The sequence below is a fragment of the Piliocolobus tephrosceles genome, chromosome 9 (assembly GCF_002776525.5).
Source record: "Piliocolobus tephrosceles isolate RC106 chromosome 9, ASM277652v3, whole genome shotgun sequence".
Classification (NCBI taxonomy): Eukaryota; Metazoa; Chordata; class Mammalia; order Primates; family Cercopithecidae; genus Piliocolobus; species Piliocolobus tephrosceles.
The window spans coordinates 7,636,852-7,655,143 of record NC_045442.1 but is presented as its reverse complement, the minus strand read 5'-3'; the positions used below and the strand labels follow the sequence as shown (position 1 = coordinate 7,655,143).

Sequence of the window (18,292 nt, the reverse complement as noted above, 5' to 3'; positions counted from 1 at the left end):
TGAAATGCTGCTCTAAGTAGCTAAATACTGGTTAAAAAATTGAAAACCAAATGGTGACAATAATTTTAATTACTGACCTCTGAAATTTCAAGCTCATTTACACTCAATCTCAATTTATTTTTAATAGATTATTTATTAAATGTACTTTCAAATTAAATACACAGATATATAAGCTCGTTAAAGCATGAGCTTAGGACAAATTAGTATCAAATTAATTTCCAGTTCAACAACTCAGCTGAAGTATTGCTTATGAAGGAGGAGGGGGGTGGATTTTAGCTCTCATAAACTGTTGCTTAAAGTAAACAATCTCAGTCAGTAGTAAAATTAACAACGGATTTCCAGCTTTAACATCACTTTTGTATCACCTTCAGACAGTTGACTAACAAGTCCATTGTTCATTCCTGACAGTGATTAACTTCTTAGATTACTGATCATAATTATTAGAACTCCAAATTCTAGATTTTCCAAGGCAATGACAATTTTATGAAATTTAATTTTTTTCAATATGTCTCATTAAATGTTTAAACAAATGTGATTTAGTTTTTATAACATAAGTCAATAGACAGATAATTTCACAACTCAGCAAAACATGGTTGTTACACCATGCATCACATGGTTGGTTGGGAAATTTGATTATGGGGAGTGGAGGAGACGCAGTCTTCAACCCCTGGGGTTAGGGGGTGACCCTCTTAGTGACAAAGGCAGAGAGAGAGTACAAGCTACATCACCACTAGTGGCCAGCAGTGGCTGCCCAAGACAAACTCCAGGTGAGTGTGGGCCCTGCCCAAGGGCGCACCTCTGAGTGCACTGATGCTAAAAGGTGGGCACCAACCAGGCCTTGTGGGTTCACAACACTTGGTTTGTTGGGTCTGAATATGCACACCAGAAAGAGACCCAGCAGGGAGCCATCATGCCTAAGAGGGTCTTGCGCCCCAGGGTCCCCTGACCTGTTGATCACCACATGGCCCTTACCAGCCAGCTGTGGCCACAGTCCTCTGCAGACCTTCCGACACTGCATCCCTGTTCCTCACTCTGATTGCCTCAAGGGCGCCAAACTGTATAGCCTCTTTGTCTCTAAAGACATTGTCTTATGTCTCTAAAGACACTGCCAAACAAGACATGGTCCCACTAGGCCAGGCTGTCTTTGCCTAGTTCTGCTGATCCAAGACATTCTATTTCTACCAACAAAACACAACACAGAAAAAGAGCCCCAAACATGCATAACCACAAAATTACATCTTTTCCTTTTCAAAAAACCTCTAACCATGTATTTTATATACTTATTACTTAACCTAATGCATTTTCCCACTCCAGTAGAACAACTTTTCCTTCTGTTTAATGCTATCAATCAAATATAATGGTGGGTAAGAGGAAGATGGAATAAGAACTCTTGAACTTGAAAATTGGTAGCCCTCAAGTCTACGCCATGTGGGAAGTAAAATCAAACGTTGTTACTCAACTCTCAGTGGACTCGAAGGAAAGGCATTTTACATGCTTAAGTGGTAACAAAGATGGCTTGACCTTGCGATTAGAAAGGAATGCTACCAGACAAAGTCTGTTAGGGAGTATGCCAAATGAAAATTATTCCGAATGCTTTCTTTAGGGGAACTTTGTAGGGTCTTCCCAGACTCCTTGCCATATGCAATGTGCCAAACTATCTTGATTTAGTGCTTGAATCACACAATGTTCTAGCCAGAAGGAAGCTTTGGGCCATCTAAGGCCAACCTTTCTCTTTTAGCCAGTCCCTTCCCTGAATAGATGGGAAACCAAGGCCTAAACCATCAAAGGTCACAGAGCTGGCTAATGGTAGGGCAGGAACTAAAATCCAGGCCTCTCAACTCCAGGCCAGATGCTTCCCTCCACACCTGGCAGTCAGAAACATGAGTTTCTCTCTCTTTTAGAAAAGAAAAGCTGCCGGGACCAGCTCAGTCAGGGAGACCCTAACCCAGTGGCACTAGAGGAATTAAAGACACACACACAGAAATATAGAGGTGTGGAGTGGGAAATCAGGGGTCTCACAGCCTTCAGAGCTGAGAGCCCTGAACAGAGATTTACCCATGTATTTACTGACAGCAAGCCCGTGATAAGCGTTGTTTCTACAGATTATAGATTAACTAAAAGTATTCCTTATGGGAAACAAAGGGATGGGTTGAAATAAAGGAATGGGCTGGACTAGTTATCTGCAGCAGGAGCAGGTCCTTAAGGCACAGATCCCTCATGCTATTGTTTGTGGTTTAAGAATGCCTTTAAATGGTTTTCCTGCCCTGGGTTCCTTGCCCTCATTCCGGTAAATCCACAACCTTCCAGCATGGGTGTCGTGGCCATCACGAACATGTCACAGTGCAGGAGACATTTTCTTTATGGCCAGTTTTGGGGCCAGTTTATGGCCAGATTTTGGGGGGCCTGTTCCCAACAAAAAGTTATCACCTATAATCCATACATGGGTGGAATGCTTTTCCTGAGTACCTTGGAGCCTCATTACAGTGTCACTCACGGCATCATAGGAAAGTGAAGTCATTTCCAAACTCAGAGAAAAGCCCATAAATAGGAGGGGTCCAAGGGTGGGTGAGCATATATGTGTATGGGTGTATGTGTGTCTCCAGGTGCGTATGTGTGTATACGTGGGCACGTGTGTATATTTGTGTGTGTGCATGTGCATGGATGTGTATGTATATGGGGTGTATGGGTGTGCATGTATATATATGCATGTGTGCATGTGTATATGGTGTGCATGTGTGCATGTGTGAATATACATGTGTGTATATGATGTGTATGTGTGTATATGTGGTGTATGGTGTGCATGTGTGTATATGTGTGTGAATATGGTATGTATGTGTGTATATGTGTGTGAATATGGTGTGCATGTGTGTATATGTGTGGATATGGGTGTGCATGTGTGTGTGTATGTATGTGTGTATATGGGTATGCATGTGTGTATATGTGGGCACATGTGTATATTTGTGTGTATGTGCATGTGTGTGTATGTGTATGTACATGGGAGTGGGTGTGTGTATGTATGTGTGTATATGGTGTGCATATGTGTATATGTATGTGCATACATGGTGTGCATATGTGTATGTATGTGCGTGTGGGTATGTATGTGTATATGCATTGTGTGTATATGGGTTTGTGTGTATGTGTGTTTCTGGGTGTGTGTATGTACATGCATGTCTGTTGCCAGCCTGCATTTCAGCATGACTGCAATCAGGTCCTTGTTTCCCTGCACGCAAGCCCCAACATACTATAGTTTGCTTGAGAATAAAACAAGGTGACAATGCATCTGAGCAAAGAAAAAGTGACTTTCCAGGTCTGTGTGTTTCTATAACTGGGCTACAGCACACTTAGTCCTGAGAGTGTGCAGGGCAGGATCGGGAAGCAATAAGTCACCACACCCATCCTCCAAGGACTTCTGCTCCCATGTCCATGAGAAGAACCATGTCTGGTTAAAAGACTATAAAGAACTAACCTCAGGGGCCCCTGAAATCATTTTGCTCTGCTACAATTCTGCAGACAGAACGAACGCTTACAAAATCATGTTCACAGTCTTTGAGACCTCCAGGCAAACTGGACCTGGGAACAGCATGTCTGCAATAGTGAGATCACTAGATCCATCCAGAATTGGAAATCTTGGGGTTGAGTCTTGGAGTCTCAGTTTTTAATCTGTGTAATGGGACGGGCACTTAGTTGTCCAGAGCTTTGTGGATCAAATGAACATGACATGGGGATGCAATTCATAAAATATAAGGCATTATTACAAATCTGGAATATGAACATAAATATTTTAAACCCACTCTGCTGTAAGCTCTATTTTCCACCTGCTATTTTCCTCTCCACTGACCCATTGCTCAGTGTATTTTTGTTGAATGAATGGATATGCATGAGAGAAACTGACCCATTAGAGAGAAGGAAGGGTTATTTGCTTATACCCTGTCACTTGGCTCTAACTCCCAACTGCAAATCTTCTTGGATATTGTGTGAAAATGCACACGAAGGGGTTAGCAGGGGCAGGGGTCAGAAGACCTATGGGGCCATTTGCAATTTGATGGAGACACACAAGCCTGAACAACTCAGTTATCAGCATGTTCATCTACCTTACTCTCAGCTGCATCCTTCTCAGCTTCTCATCTGTTCTCAGAATCTACAAGGGATTTCAGAAGGAACACATGGTACAGCATGGGGAAGAAGTGCTGTGAAATGATCACTGGCATAGCAGTGGTCATGGCTGGCTCACTTCTCCAAAGCCCTGACTGCGTGCCAGGCTCGGTGTCTGTTTCATTGTCCAATCCCACAGCTGATTAAGTGCTTGAGCTGGGATTTGAACCTGGGTAGTCAGACTCTGGCTTGTGATCCTAACCGTGGCGTATACTGTCTCTAGACAGAAGGTCTATCTTAGAGCCTGCCCTTTCTTGACAATTTTATGGAAGAAAAGTCACCAAAACAGTGAGTTCCTCTGGGAACACGGGTTTGCCCCTTGCCTTGTTTGACTCCCAAAGCATCTCTGTTATGGGCACATCATGTCATATGTTGTTAGAGTGTATGTTCCCTGAGGACAGGGGCTGCATCCTCCCTTCCGCAGACTTGCCACAGAGTAAGGATGTTTACTGGTTTGAGTTCAGTTGGGCCTTGGAGTGATGCACTTAGTGAATCTCCAGAGGCCTGTTCTGGCCTCTCCTCTCCTCATATTCCAGGACTTTGGTTCAGCTGAACATACTCTGCTCTCCCCCAAGAGCATTCTCTAGGTGTCTCTCATTGTAAATGAATGCCACCCCCTTCCCCAATCCACCCCATTGCAGTTTTATAGACTAATTTCATTACAACAAACACCATAGCCAGAAACGTATAACCGAGACTCAGTGTTTCATTCCAAGTGAACTGGAGGCATGTAGCACAGCGTATAGGAGCTGAGACTCTCCCATCCAAGAGCTACCCAGGCCTGACCCTGCTTAGCTTCCAAGATCAGACAAGATCAGGCTCATTCTGGGTAGGATGGCCTTAAACTAGGAGCTCAGATTCTAGAATCAGACTATTTGGGTTTGAATCCTTATTAACTGCAGGTGTGGCCTAGTTATTTAATCCCTCGAGGTCTCAGTATTCTCATCTGGGTATAAAGATAGCAAAAATTGATCTTTGGTGAAGATCAAACAACAGAATATATAAAACATTCTGTGCAGTGTCTTGCCTATTGTCGATATTTACTCAATGTTGGCTACCGCATTGGACACTCAGTAAACATTTGTTGAATAAGTGGATGAATGAATGACTGAATAAACACACACATGCGTGAAAAGGTAGGGGCTGTCACCATTGTGGAAGATGATACTGGCCTAAGAAATTTGAGTTTGATTGAGGAGGCATTGGGGGAAGCTGCTGATGATTTGGGAGGATCAAAATGTAAATGCAATCTTGTGACATAAATAGAAAGATGTTTTAGAAGGATCATTCAGGCAGGAGTGGGGTGTGGATTAAAGCTAGGTGAGATTGGGAGTGGGGAGAAAAAGTCAGGCAGCTAGAACATCTTCCAGCTGTGAGGAAGGGAGGGCCTGAGCTGGTGCAGCCATGTGACGGTGGACAGGAAAGGGTGTGGAATGTGCTATGGAGGTAGGAGTCACCACGGGACCTGGGTGAAGACCCAGGGGAGAGAAGGCACTGGTGTTGAGTGCCTCGGCCAGTGGGACAGCAGAGCAGCCTGTGAGGGAGAGGCAGGCAGGGAGAACTGGTGAGTTAGGTATGTGTGGAATACAGCAACAGCCGGGAAATTCAATCCATTCTCAATGATGTTTTAAGAATACGATGATGGGCCTGGCTTGTGGAGTCCTAGTTAGGGAGGGGGAGTCAGACTAACAGGATTGGGGGAAAGCAAAATGAAGAAGCAGATAAACTATAAGTCTGCCTTTCTTCATGGTCCAATACACATATACCTCCTGTGCACATAACTCACAATCTTCCTGTGCTCAGGTATCACCAGACCCCCAGCTGATAGAAAATTGCAAGTTAAGGCCGGGCGCGGTGGCTCAAGCCTGTAATCCCAGCACTTTGGGAGGCCGAGACGGGCGGATCACGAGGTCAGGAGATCGAGACCCTCCTGGCTAACACGGTGAAACCCCGTCTCTACTAAAAATACAAAAAATTAGCCGGGCGAGGTGGTGGGCGCCTGTGGTCCCAGCCACTCGGGAGGCTGAGGCAGGAGAATGGCGTGAACCCAGGAGGCAGAGGTTGCGGTGAGCTGAGATCCGGCCACTGCACTCTAGCCTGGGCGACAGAGCAAGACTCCGTCTCAAAAAAAAAAAAAAAAAAAGAAAATTGCAAGTTAGTTCAATGCAACCTTGGTGTTATCAATATTGTACAAAGCTCTCTTCAGCACACCGCACAAGCACCATCCTATAAAATCTCCAGCAAGCCTTTGTCTCCTTGCAGTCAGCTCCTCTCTTGCTGGCCTGCCCATTGCTCCTTTGCAATGTATTTTTCTATGATCTCTAATAAATCTCCCTTTCTTTACCTACAACTGTCTTGGTAAATTCTTCTTACTCCAATGCTGCTGGTCCAGATAGCCACTGCCCACCTGCAACAGCATTTACACTTGATACACTTACGAGATGTGCACGATCTCTGACTTTCCCCTTCCCTCCAGAATTATCTTTTCATCTCTGTTAGCTGCTCTCTAATTGTAATGAACTGTGGTTAACTCCTGACATTCATCACCCTAATGTGTTTAGTCCAAGCCAGTTGTAGAAGATACTATCCCTTTCTGACCATCAGTAGTTGCCATGGAAATGAATGGGATGTCACCCAAACAATACTTTTGGCCAAAATATTAGATTCTATCCTCACCTGATGGTCCGGGCTCAGTTCATCTCAGCTGGTCTCCTTTGACACTATCAAAGCAAATGCTCTATATTTTTTCCAGTGAGAAACATATACCACGAATGAAACTTTTTTGGGTCCTGATCAGGTCCAGGGGTGAGACACTTTTTTCTTCCTTTCATTCCACGCACCTGGCCTCTGCTGCCATCTCCTCTCACCTGGGCTTCAGGCTCTTCCACAAGAGGCCCCTGCCTGACCCTGACAGGGCAGGGGACCCTCCCCCTCCCCTCCTGTTCGCTCTGACTACTGAGCGATTTCATGCTGGAGCCAGGAGGTGCTTTTCAAAGCCCAAACATAGTCATGACACGCCTTGGGGAAGGCCTTTTAGTGGCCTCCTAATGTTTCTCTGTCACAACCAAGGCTGTCACCATGGTCTTCAGGTACTATACGCTCTGACTTTCATCAGCTTCTAAACACTTCCTTCCCCTCCCCTGCCACCCCAGGTAAAACTCAGCATCAGCCTGGAATGTTTCTCCTCCTCTCCCCCGGTTCATGCCTCCTCAGCCTCCAGCTGTTGGTTCACATGTTCCTTTCCCTGTAAAGCCTTCCATGATCCCTCAGACCAGATTAGGGCCCCGTGGCCTTTCCTTTGGTGCACTTAGCCCAGATGTTAATTACGTTTGTGATTACCAGGATAAGGGCAGTCTTCTTCCTCTAGCCTCCCCCGACCCATGGGTTCCCTTGTCTGTTTTTAATCCCTGCTGTGTTCTCAGGGTAAGGGGGCATGTGAACAGGTCATGGTGCTTGGTTGACAACACGCATGTAACAGACGAACGTATTCCCTCCAAAGCACTGACAGCATCTAGCCTTTCTGGGAGCCTCTGCCAGCCTTTCCCAGAGCTGTCTTTTGGCATGTAAATAGCAGAAATGTCACGCGGATAGTCTCCCACAGACCTTATTAAAGTAACAATATAAAACACAATCTCCCCTTAGAATGTGGTCAGCAAAGGATAAAGCCACAAATATTTCATCTTGTCAGGACAGTCGAGAAAAAAGATGTGATTAACTCCCAAATTAAAATCAGCCACTCTTCTGAGTCGACCAGCTTATACCAATTGTTGAGATATTAAAAAAAAAAAAAAAAGAACAAAAGCACTATACGCTATAGCCAACAAAAAGTGGTTCTTATTTTATATATAATTTTAAATTTAGGAAAATTCACTGTGTGCTGACTTTAGCAGATAAGGAGATGAGTCAGCAAAGTTTTTTTTGTTTTCCAGCCTGATTCAATAAAAACAAAACCCTAAAATCTGCATCTGGGTCCTCACCACGAAAAACAACACAAGGCCTCGGACTCTCCTTAAGGGGCTCCTGCTGGAAGGACCAGCTGTTCCGGGCTGTGGGTTTTACTTAGTGAACAACATTGTTCACTCCCCATCTTTACTGTAACAAGGCTGACTGCTTGGAAAGGCATTCAAAGGAATGAGGAAAGGAAACGACTGGGTTAAAAGAAAAGTCACCATTTTTCTAATTATAAAAGCAACATGTGCTTGATGCTTCTGGAGATTTGGGGGTGCCAATTAATCTATCTTTCAGTTGCTTCTCCTAGTGGAGATGATCCACAGAGTCAGATGAAGATCAAAATACAGCATCAGCTTAATGACTGCCAAAAAAAGAGGCTTCTGGTATATTCTGGAGAGGATACTAGTTTAGGCCTAGACAGTAGAGAGCTTCCTGCAATTTCTAACTTCCGTCCTCCCCACACCCCAACCTCTTTCCCCTTCTTCCCAGCCAAAGCCTCAGGACCCATCTTGGGGAAGGTGGAGATGAGGAACGCTGCTGCCTAGAGGACTCCGTGGAGGGAGGGAGGGGCAAGTCTTACCCACTACTGACTTCAAGGGCTGCCCAACACAGGGGCTGCAGCCACTCCCCAGTTAGCAGGGACCAGGGATTTTCAGGGCCTGTCTCTTCCCACCCTCTTCCCTGTAAAGAGACAGTTCCATGGGGAGGACTAGGGGAAGAGGAGGGGAATGGAGCAGACATTCACCCTTTCACACAGTCACCACATGGAAAAGGAGGAGAGGAAAAATGTGAGCCCCTGCTCCTGTGCACACGTGAATCAGAGAACCCAGAAAAGCACAGAGTCCCACACCACATGGAGACAACCACTATCAACATCTTGAAGCCCCTCCATCAGGGCTGTTTACTAAGATGCCTGGATATGTAGCCTTCAGCTTTTGCAATCTAAATCCCAAACAGATCTGGCAGCTGTTGAACCCCTGTTTCTCTAGTCCTGTATTTCTTCGCCTTCTCACTTATTGCATTTTTCCTCCCAAGTGAGAAAAAAGGGGAAAAAGTACTGTGATAGTGAATATTGAGCATCAACTTGATTGGATTGAAGGATGCAAAGTATTATTCCTGGGTGTGTCTGTGAGGGTATTGCCAAAGGAGATTAACATTTGAGTCAGTGGACAGGGAGAGGCCCACCCATCCTCAATCTGGGTGGGCACCATCTAATCAGCTGCCAACATGGCTAGATTAAAGCAGGCAGAGGAAAGTGGAAGAACTAGACTGGCTGAGTCTTCTGGCCTTCACCTTTCTCCTGCGCTGAATGTTTCCTGCCCTTGAACATCGGACTTCAAGTTCTTCAGCTTTTGGACCCTTGGACCTACACCAGTGGTTTGCCAGGGACTCTTGGGCCTTCAGCCACAGACTGAAGGCTGCACCATTGGCTTTCCTACTTTTGAGGTTTTGGGACTTGGACTGGCTTCCTTACTCCTCAGCTTGCAGACGGCCTATTGTGAGGCCTTATCTTGTGATGGTGTGAGTCAGTACTCCTTAATAAACTCCCCTTCATATATACATCTATCCTATTAATTCTATCCCTCTAGAGAACCTTGACCAATACAAATGCCTAAGAAAAAGAAAACTAGTATGGGAGATTGAAAAAGAATGCACAAAAGTATTCAAATAACTTTGGAAGCATATTTTACACGTTCTAGAGATGTCTGTATTAGATAAGCACTGTTCACCGTCATAGATCGTGGCCATTGGGAAAACTAGAGCCTGTTGTGGTATTTCTAAGATCTCTCTTTTCTGTTTCTTTCTGAAATAACAATTTACACTGTGGAGACAGCCTTAGTGCTGAGTCTGAAAACATATTTTAAATGAGATCTTAGTGGGGTAAAAAGAGAACAAAAATGTCAAATATGAACTCATGACCCTGCCTATCACTTATAGATGAGGTTGATCCACAGATCTTTACTTTAGGACTCCATCTTTCTCTGTACTCTAGGTTCTTATATATCCATCTGCCTACAGAACACGTTTACTTGGTTGTCCTATGACAAACACAACACTGACAAACCAAGACTCGTCTCCTCTGCCTTCCAACCAGCAATTTCTCCTTAATGGTACCAGTGAGAAACAAATTGCCCATCCAACGGCTTAAGTGGAAGAGAAAGGCCCACTGATGGCACCTCCCCTACCCCCTATCCCCTGATCCTGTCTCCTTTGACTTCCCAAGCACTCTTGACTCTGGCCAATTGCTAACCATTCCAAGGCCCACTTCTGTAGGCAAAATTTTCACTAACTACAATGGACCCATAAGAAATCTTCCTGTCTTCTGTCTACCAATATTCCTACCCATCTTTCTTCCATTCTGTCATCAGAGACCCTTTCTAAACTGAACAGGCCATTCTGCTGCATGAGAACTTCCTATGGCTCCCAATTCTCAATAGGTAAAGTTGAAACTCTTTAGTATTGAAAGGTTTCATCCCCATCATGCTCTTCTTCTTTGCCCACTTTTAAAGACCCAGATTAATGTTACTTCCTTAGTGAAATGGCCTCCAAAGAATTAAAATCAGTCACAATTAAAATACCACAATGGTATTTTGTACACTTCTCCTATCATAGTAATTATATTAAAACATGTTTTTTAAATATCTTTAAAATGCTCTGTGCCTCTCCAGTAGAATTTATATGCTGAGGAATATATTTTAGTCAACCTATCTCCCCATAGCCTAACAGTGTCTGCAAATAGGAGGTGCGGAATAAATGTTTGCTGAGTGAATAGATGAAGAAATCAATGTTACATGGCATCACCTAAGACAATGCAATGCTAGATGGATAATTTTATTAAAAAACTAGTATATGCAAGATGCTATGTGAGGCTCTATGGGGGTAGGAAAGGGATAGATAGCATTCCCCACTCACAAAAGCTATTATAATCTCTATAAGAAACAGTATAGGTTATCATAGAAGAAATACTATCAGTTATAATACTTTTAATCTGAAGATATTAATGGATTGAATTACCTTAGTAGATATACTAATATTGAACTATCCTTGCATTCTTCAGTTAAGTATAATTTGGTCAGAAAGTATTTTAAAAATATGTACTGGATAGGGTTTGTAAAGTTTACTTAGGATTTTTGCAACTATGTCCATAATTGAAACTAGTCTGTAGGATTCATTCTGTGCATGCTCTTTTTCTTGTTTTAGTAGCTCCTTCCACCCCCTCCTTTAAAGAAATTATTCTCTTTTTCTCAGGAACTATTTGTTTCTTATATGTTAGCTAAAACTCACCTGTTAAATCATTTGAGTCTGATCTTATTTTTGTAAGTAAATATTAAAAATACTATTAAAAATTTAATTTCTTCATATAGTTATATTTAAATTTTCCTCTTTCACCTTGAACCAGTGTTAACAATTTTATATTTTTAAGAAAATGGTTAGTATTGTTCACAACATTCTTGTGATTTAAAAAATCTCTGAATAACAATACTTATATCCCTCTTTGCATTCTTAATATTATTTACTTAGGAATTCTTTCTTTCTTGATTAATTTTGTAAATGTTTTGTCCATTTTATGAACATTTTCAAAGCACCAGCTTTAGATTTAATTTATCTTCTCGCTTGAGTTTTTTTGTGGGGGGGGGGTCTTTCTTTTCATTAATTTCTGCTCATTTAAAAAATCTTCATTTCTGAGAGAGGTATATTTAAGTCTCCCACTCTGTGAATGTGTCCAGACATTTTCAGTGACTTGCTTTATGAATTAAGCTTATCAACTTTACATCTAGAGACTTTTCTTTTGAGGAAAAATTGCAACATGTTGTCTATATTGAAAGATTTTTGGTAACCTTCTAGGAACCAAAAAAGCTTTAGTCAATAATGTCTAATCTTTAATGGTTTTTTGTTTTGTTTCAGATTTTAAGAAATCCTTTCATTAGGAGCTGGGCTGAAGCTTAGTTCTAGATGAATGTATATAATTAGATTTAAAAGTTATATCTGGATTCTGTCATTTATGGCTTTATATATTTTGAGACAATTTTGCTAGCATATACAGTTTCAAAATTCTTTTACTACCCTTCTAAACTGCTCCTTTTATCATTACAGAATTACCCTATTATCCCTATTCATGTCATTTTTGCCTTAAGGTCTAGCTTCTCTGATGTTACCACTACAGCAGGGTTTTTTTTTTGGATTAAGATTTGTCTACAATATCTTTTTCCATTCCTTTTCTTTGTTTTCACAACCATTTTATATTTTGGGTGTGAATCTTGTAAAAATGATGCAGCTGGATTTTATTTTAAATTCTATGCAGATTATCTGTTTTCATTTTCACAAAGAGATTCCATCTATTTACATATAATGAGATGAATATGTTGACTCATTTTTATCTTACTATTTTATGATTTTCTATTCTTTAAATAGTTATACTTAAAATTGCAAGACACGCTCTTATCAAAATCTAAAGTTAATCAGCATGTCTATTATTCTCTAGCACAATACAAATTCTTAAACCATTTTAAATCTATTAGCTCATCTGGTTTTAAACCACCCAAATTTGGTCACTGTTGTAACAGTTATTTTAAGAAGCTTATTTAAATTTATTCACATGCATTATTTTGCTTAGTAGTGCCTCTGACTTCCTGTCCTTGCTGCTGGTGATCAATTTCCTTCCTACTGAGCTATTCTTTGTTAGTTATCCTTTGGTCGATACCTTCGTTGGAATCTGAGGGTAGTAAATTCTCTCATCTTTGTATGAAAATGTCTATTTCATTTTTATTCTTATAAAATAATTAATGAATATAGGATTGAGACTGACAATAATTTTCCCTTAGTTCTCAAGTTTTAATTGCATAGTTACTAATGAAAAGTTTGTTGTTGGTTTAGTTGTCATTATTTTGTACAAATCTCTCTTTTGCCTCGAGTGGTTTCAAGAGTTCATCTTTGGTGTTCTGCATGTTCATCATAAACTGTTTGGAGTGTGTTTAGTTTAGTTATTTAGTTATTCCTCCTGCTTGACTTGGTGGATTTTCCTCAAGACTCATGTCTTTCCTCAATTCAGGGACAGGCTCGTCACATTCTGATTAAACACGGCTTGCTTCCTGTGTGTGTTTTAAAATTTTATGTGTTTTCATTGTGGAATTTCTATTAGACCCATTCTGTTTTTTTAATTTTTCTTTTCTGATTTTTTTCTATTATCTCTTATGTTCTCAGAGGTCCTAATTCTTGTTTCTCTTGTCTACTGATGCTTGCGTACAATGGCTTTTTGCATTGTGTGGCTTGTAATTTTGATTTGGGGCTCATCTTTAATATTTTTATTACTTTTTCTTCCATGAGGGTATCTCATGTTATCTGGGTTATAGAAATATTCCTACAGAACTATTTTGGGTTGGCTAAGGCCTGGGCCCGTGGGAGTTTCACTGATGTGGGACCAGTTTTGAGGTCAATATCTTGACTGGGAATTCCATTCCTATGCTGGTATTAAAAATTTGGACACAGGCCCAGACTATTCCCAACATCCACACATGAGACTAACTGGGGTTTCACTGTCTTCATTTTTTATGAAATCTTTTTTCAATCCAAGACACCTGGCAAACAATTCTTCCTCCCAGCCCCCATCCCTGGATTGGAAGAGTTCTTTTTGTCTCTTTTTCACAGAGGAAAGCAGCTCTCCTGGGGATCTGGCTTTTGTGGGACTCTCAGTTGCAGGTGGTTACTTCTCTTTTCCCAAACCCAAGCACCAGGCCCTCTTGCTGTGTCTTGAATAGCCCTTTGGGTTTTTGAATAGAACTTCAGTGAGCCCCCAATCACCAGCCAGGGCTCAGGAACAACATCCCCTCTTTGTTTCTGCCTCTTGGGGATTTTGCTGACTCTCTTTTGAGCTTGACCAGGCATTAGCAAAAATTCTTAAATGTTTATATTTTATCCAGGGTTTCCATGTGTTTTCTTTGGGCTGGGAGAGCTACAGCAGCTCATTCCACCAAGTTCCTGGAAGGCTGCAGGTATCAGCTTGTAAGTGCCAAGTGTCAAACAAGTGATAAAGAAAAGTGTTGGCGTCACGCAGAGAAGAGAGGAATCACTGCAGACAATAATGGCTATTTGACAAGTTTCAATGATAAGGGATAAGGGTAAAGCCTGCCTCTAGCTCATCCTTTTTCAAATAAATACCCACAGCTCTTTAAAACAAGTAACCTTCCTCCTTCCCAGAGGGCAGCGACTCTGTCTTTTTCTCTCTGAAACCCCATATTCACATGTGGGACAGATCACAGAGAGTACACAGTAAACATCTGTTAAAGCAACAAATAAAGTGAGCATTTTGTCCAGGACACAGCTAAAAGTTCAAATACCAGAAACACTGCCTGAGAGGTGATAAATGTCATGTTACAGTAACACCCACGATATAGAATCGTATCCACATTGTGGATACATTCAGAATAGGTTAAGCAGAATCAGTTTTCTTTTCAAGTTCTTTAAGGTGCCTCAGAATTTAATGTAGCCAAGTTCAGTCCAGGCATGGCTGCCTTCCAAGCCATCTCTAACTGGCTGGTTTTCTAAAAAGGATTTGCTCAAATGAGCATCCATAGTCCTTGGAAGGTGGTTTGAAGGTCAGCCCGGCCATAAAACCATCCCCTCAAGGGCTGTCCGCGCACATACCTGGCCAAGGCTGGTGTTTTAGAGTTACAATGGAATGTCTACCACTAAGGGACACACCAGCACTTCTTGGGGCCTAAGCTAAGAATCTGGGCATGTGATTTTGCTCCGAATAAAATGGCCACAAAGTTTAAGCACAGATCCAATGGTGTAAGATTATGGTGATCCCAACATGCCAGAATTACCGTGTAATTTCGAGCGAGGGAGACATCAGTACCATCTTGCACATAGTGGGTTTCCGTGAAACTGCTGGCAATGAGACCTCTGTGGAAAAATAAAAACACCATAGAAAGATGAGTGCACAATTGCATTGATACATTGTTGTGAATGTCTCTGCGACAGGGTAGCAAGATTGTGACCTCCGTTTTTTTTTTTAACAGATAATCCAAGGAGGCTCCCATTAGGGCTTTCCCGGTTGAGGTTCTCCGGGGAGAATTCAGAGGAGACTCAGACAACAGAGTCAGATAATGCGTCCTTGGAACAATAGCCCACACACTCAATGTGCAACCCTCCCTCTCTCCCTTCTTCCCACTTCATTCCTTCATGCACACACCTGGGTGCACACACTTGCAAATGCACACACGTGTGCACCCACATATACTCTTCCATGAATAGTACAGGCAGATATCTAATTTGGGAAAACCTCCCGCCTGGAAGTCACAGGCTCCGTCAACTGGGATCGATGGTTGAGCCACCCACTGGGAAAATCATTCTGATCCACTGCAGTGCCCCTGCTGGCTCCCCCGCAGGTGAGAGAACCGGCTGACAATATTGAAATGTCACAGAAGAGATTAGAACAGCAATGAAATGTTAAAAGCAGCGATGTATGTATGAGGTGAGGAAGAATGATTCCGCACACCCTGAAATATTGAATTTCTAAGATAAATTGAAAGGAGGAGGAAACTGCCTGTTTATTCTAACTATTAATAAAACTGTATGCAGTCTACCAGAACTTCATTAAAGATTGCAAAGCATGGGTTACTTAGGTTTTAAATTATTTTCCAGCGTCTTACATAACACACACTATTTTATCCCGCTCAACACAACCACAGGAAGTATTTCCTGTGTAACTACCGCTGCCAGGTGCTAGCTGCTGGGACACAAAGACAAATAGGAACAGCCCCGCTCTTGATGACACCATGAGCTGGTAGGGTGATGGGTGACACAGAATCCAGTGTGAAGGGAGCGATCACGGAATAGAAACAGAGTCCTTCCGAGGCAAGAGAACAGAGTCTGGAGGCAGGGAACATAAGGTCGATTCATGCTGACTTTCTAGAACTAAGTCAAATGGAAACACTTCAGCTATGACAGGAAATATCCTCTCCATTTACATAGGGAGTACAGCGATTAAATGACTTTGTAACTTTACCTCATCCCCTTCATTTACATAGGGCGTACACCAAGTAACCAATGGAAACCTCTAGAGGGTATTTAAACCCCAGAAAATTCTGTAACGGGGCTCTTGAGCACCTATACTTGGGCCCCCTCACACCCTGTGGAGCGTAATTTCATTTTCCATAAATCTCTCCTTTTGTTTGCTTCATTCTTTCCTTGTTTTGTTTGTGCATTTTGTCCAATTCTTTGTTCAAAACACCAAGAACTTGGACATCTTCCAGCAGTAACACTTCCGGGTGTGTGGATAAGCCGTGGGTGGAGCCTCCTGCAGGGGAAGGTTTTGCAGAGGGAGCCCACAACCGGGCCCTAACGATGCAGCAGGAGAGCAGGAGTCGGCCGGGCCCAGGAGGGGGTGGAAGGAGAGGGGAAATCCAGGCAGATAATGTCAAGGTCAGGATCTGAAAGGCCTGGAGTCTGTGGAGCTGCGCTGGTGGAAGACACAGAAAGGTTCTAAACAGAACCTGGGTTTTCTGTGTCTGGACAACAGGGAGTCAAGGGTGGCTTTAAATACTGAACTCTGGGGATGGTGAAGGTGCTGCCTGCCCTCTCCTGTCTTCAGAGAACACTCTTCACACCGTTTGGTTCTGTGTGGGGGTGGGAGGGCGGTTCCTCCACACCTGATCCGGAGATGAACACGTGACCCAAGCTAAGCCCATCACCAATCTTCCCTGCAGCATGTTGAGCTGGGATGTCTGGGGAGGAGGTCTTTCTTTGTTCTCAAGGCTCTGAGGATGTGGCCACCACCTCCACCCTGGTCCCTTACTTCAGGAGAATGCTGGTCAGAGAGAACAAAGCTGTCACCCTCAGGCAGGGACAAAAGGCAGGGAGAGGGAGATGGATCTGCTGCCCCTGGGGCCTGCTCCTCCTCCTCCTCCTCAGTCCCTCTCTTCTGCCTCCGCTGGCTGGAGCTGGGTTTTGCAACCAGAGTCTTGACCAGTATGGCAGGGAAGGAAAAGAAGTGGGAATGATGCAAATGTCAGAGAGGAGAAGCACTTTCCTTACACAGTCAGAGCTCCTTAGACCCCCTCCCAGTCAAATTTGAAACTGAGAGTCAGCTCCTTGTTTTACATGGATTGCAATATATTGAGGATATGCCTGGCTTAAATCAGTTAGACCCTGATGGCAGGTCTCTGCTGCAGTCTACTTAACAGCAAGTGTTTGAGAGAGTATGCGGAAAACATAAAACACAGACGGGCCCGCACACTCACTGGCAAAGGCACGTGGGCCTCCCGAGTGCTGCCCCTCACTCTCCTCAGCAGTGCACATGTCATGCCAGAGAAAGTTGCTTTACTTAGCAGCTTTGGCTTCTCAAACCCCTGTCTTCTAAGCTCACCTCCTCTGAGCTGCCAGAGGGGCTTCCTGGGCAGGCTCATTCACAGGGCACCCCAGCCCTGTCACAGGGTCATGAGCAAAGGAGAGGAAGAGGGGAGGGGGAGCGGGCAAGGCAGTGGGAAGGTGACAGGGCCCTGAAGAGAGGAGTGTGAAGAAGGGGTGGTCCTTGGTCACAGGTAGAGAGCTCCAGGAGGGTGGAGGAGTCTGGCGATCTTGACAATGGAGCTGCAGCAGGTGAGCCCAGGTCAAGGGGACAGGCGAGGTGAACCAATCTTCCACAGCACAGTTCCAAAGGGAAGCAGAGAGGCAGGATGTGAAATCCAGAGATGGGACTTGAGGGGAATAACTGGAGGGATGGGGCTGAGAGGGGACATGGGCGAAGCTGCAGGGGAACAGGCAGAGGGATGCAGAGCACAGAGGGATACACACAACATGGGACAATGTTCAGAGCACGGGGAAATACACACAGCACAGGAGGATGCATGCAGCACAGGAGGACGCACAGAGCACGGGGGGAGGCACAGAGCATGGAAGGGGGATGCACAGAGCATGGGGGAGGCACAGAGCATGGAAGGGGGATGCACAGAGCATGGAGGGGGGATGCACAGAGCATGGAGAGGGGATGCACAGAGCATGGAGAGGGGATGCACAGAGCATGGAGGGCGGATGCACAGAGCATGGGGTGAGGCACAGAGCATGGATGGGGATGCACAGTGCACAGGGAGAGGATGCACAGAGCACAGGGGGAGGCACAGAGCATGGAGGGAATGCACAGAGCATGGAGGGGGGATGCACAGAGCATGGAGGGGGGATGCACAGAGCA

General features: G+C 43.7%; 1 protein-coding gene across 5 annotated transcripts in view; it reads right to left on the bottom strand.

Moving 5' to 3' along the window:
- ADAM12 (ADAM metallopeptidase domain 12) overlaps positions 1–18,292 on the bottom strand; it is a 370,747-nt gene that overhangs the window by 128,454 nt on the left and 224,001 nt on the right. For all 5 annotated transcript variants that reach the window (XM_023224458.3, XM_023224459.3, XM_023224460.3 and 2 more), the window contains exon 4: positions 14,928–15,006. In XM_023224458.3, coding sequence (XP_023080226.2) covers positions 14,928–15,006 — 79 coding nt within the window. The remainder of the gene's footprint in view (positions 1–14,927; positions 15,007–18,292) is intronic.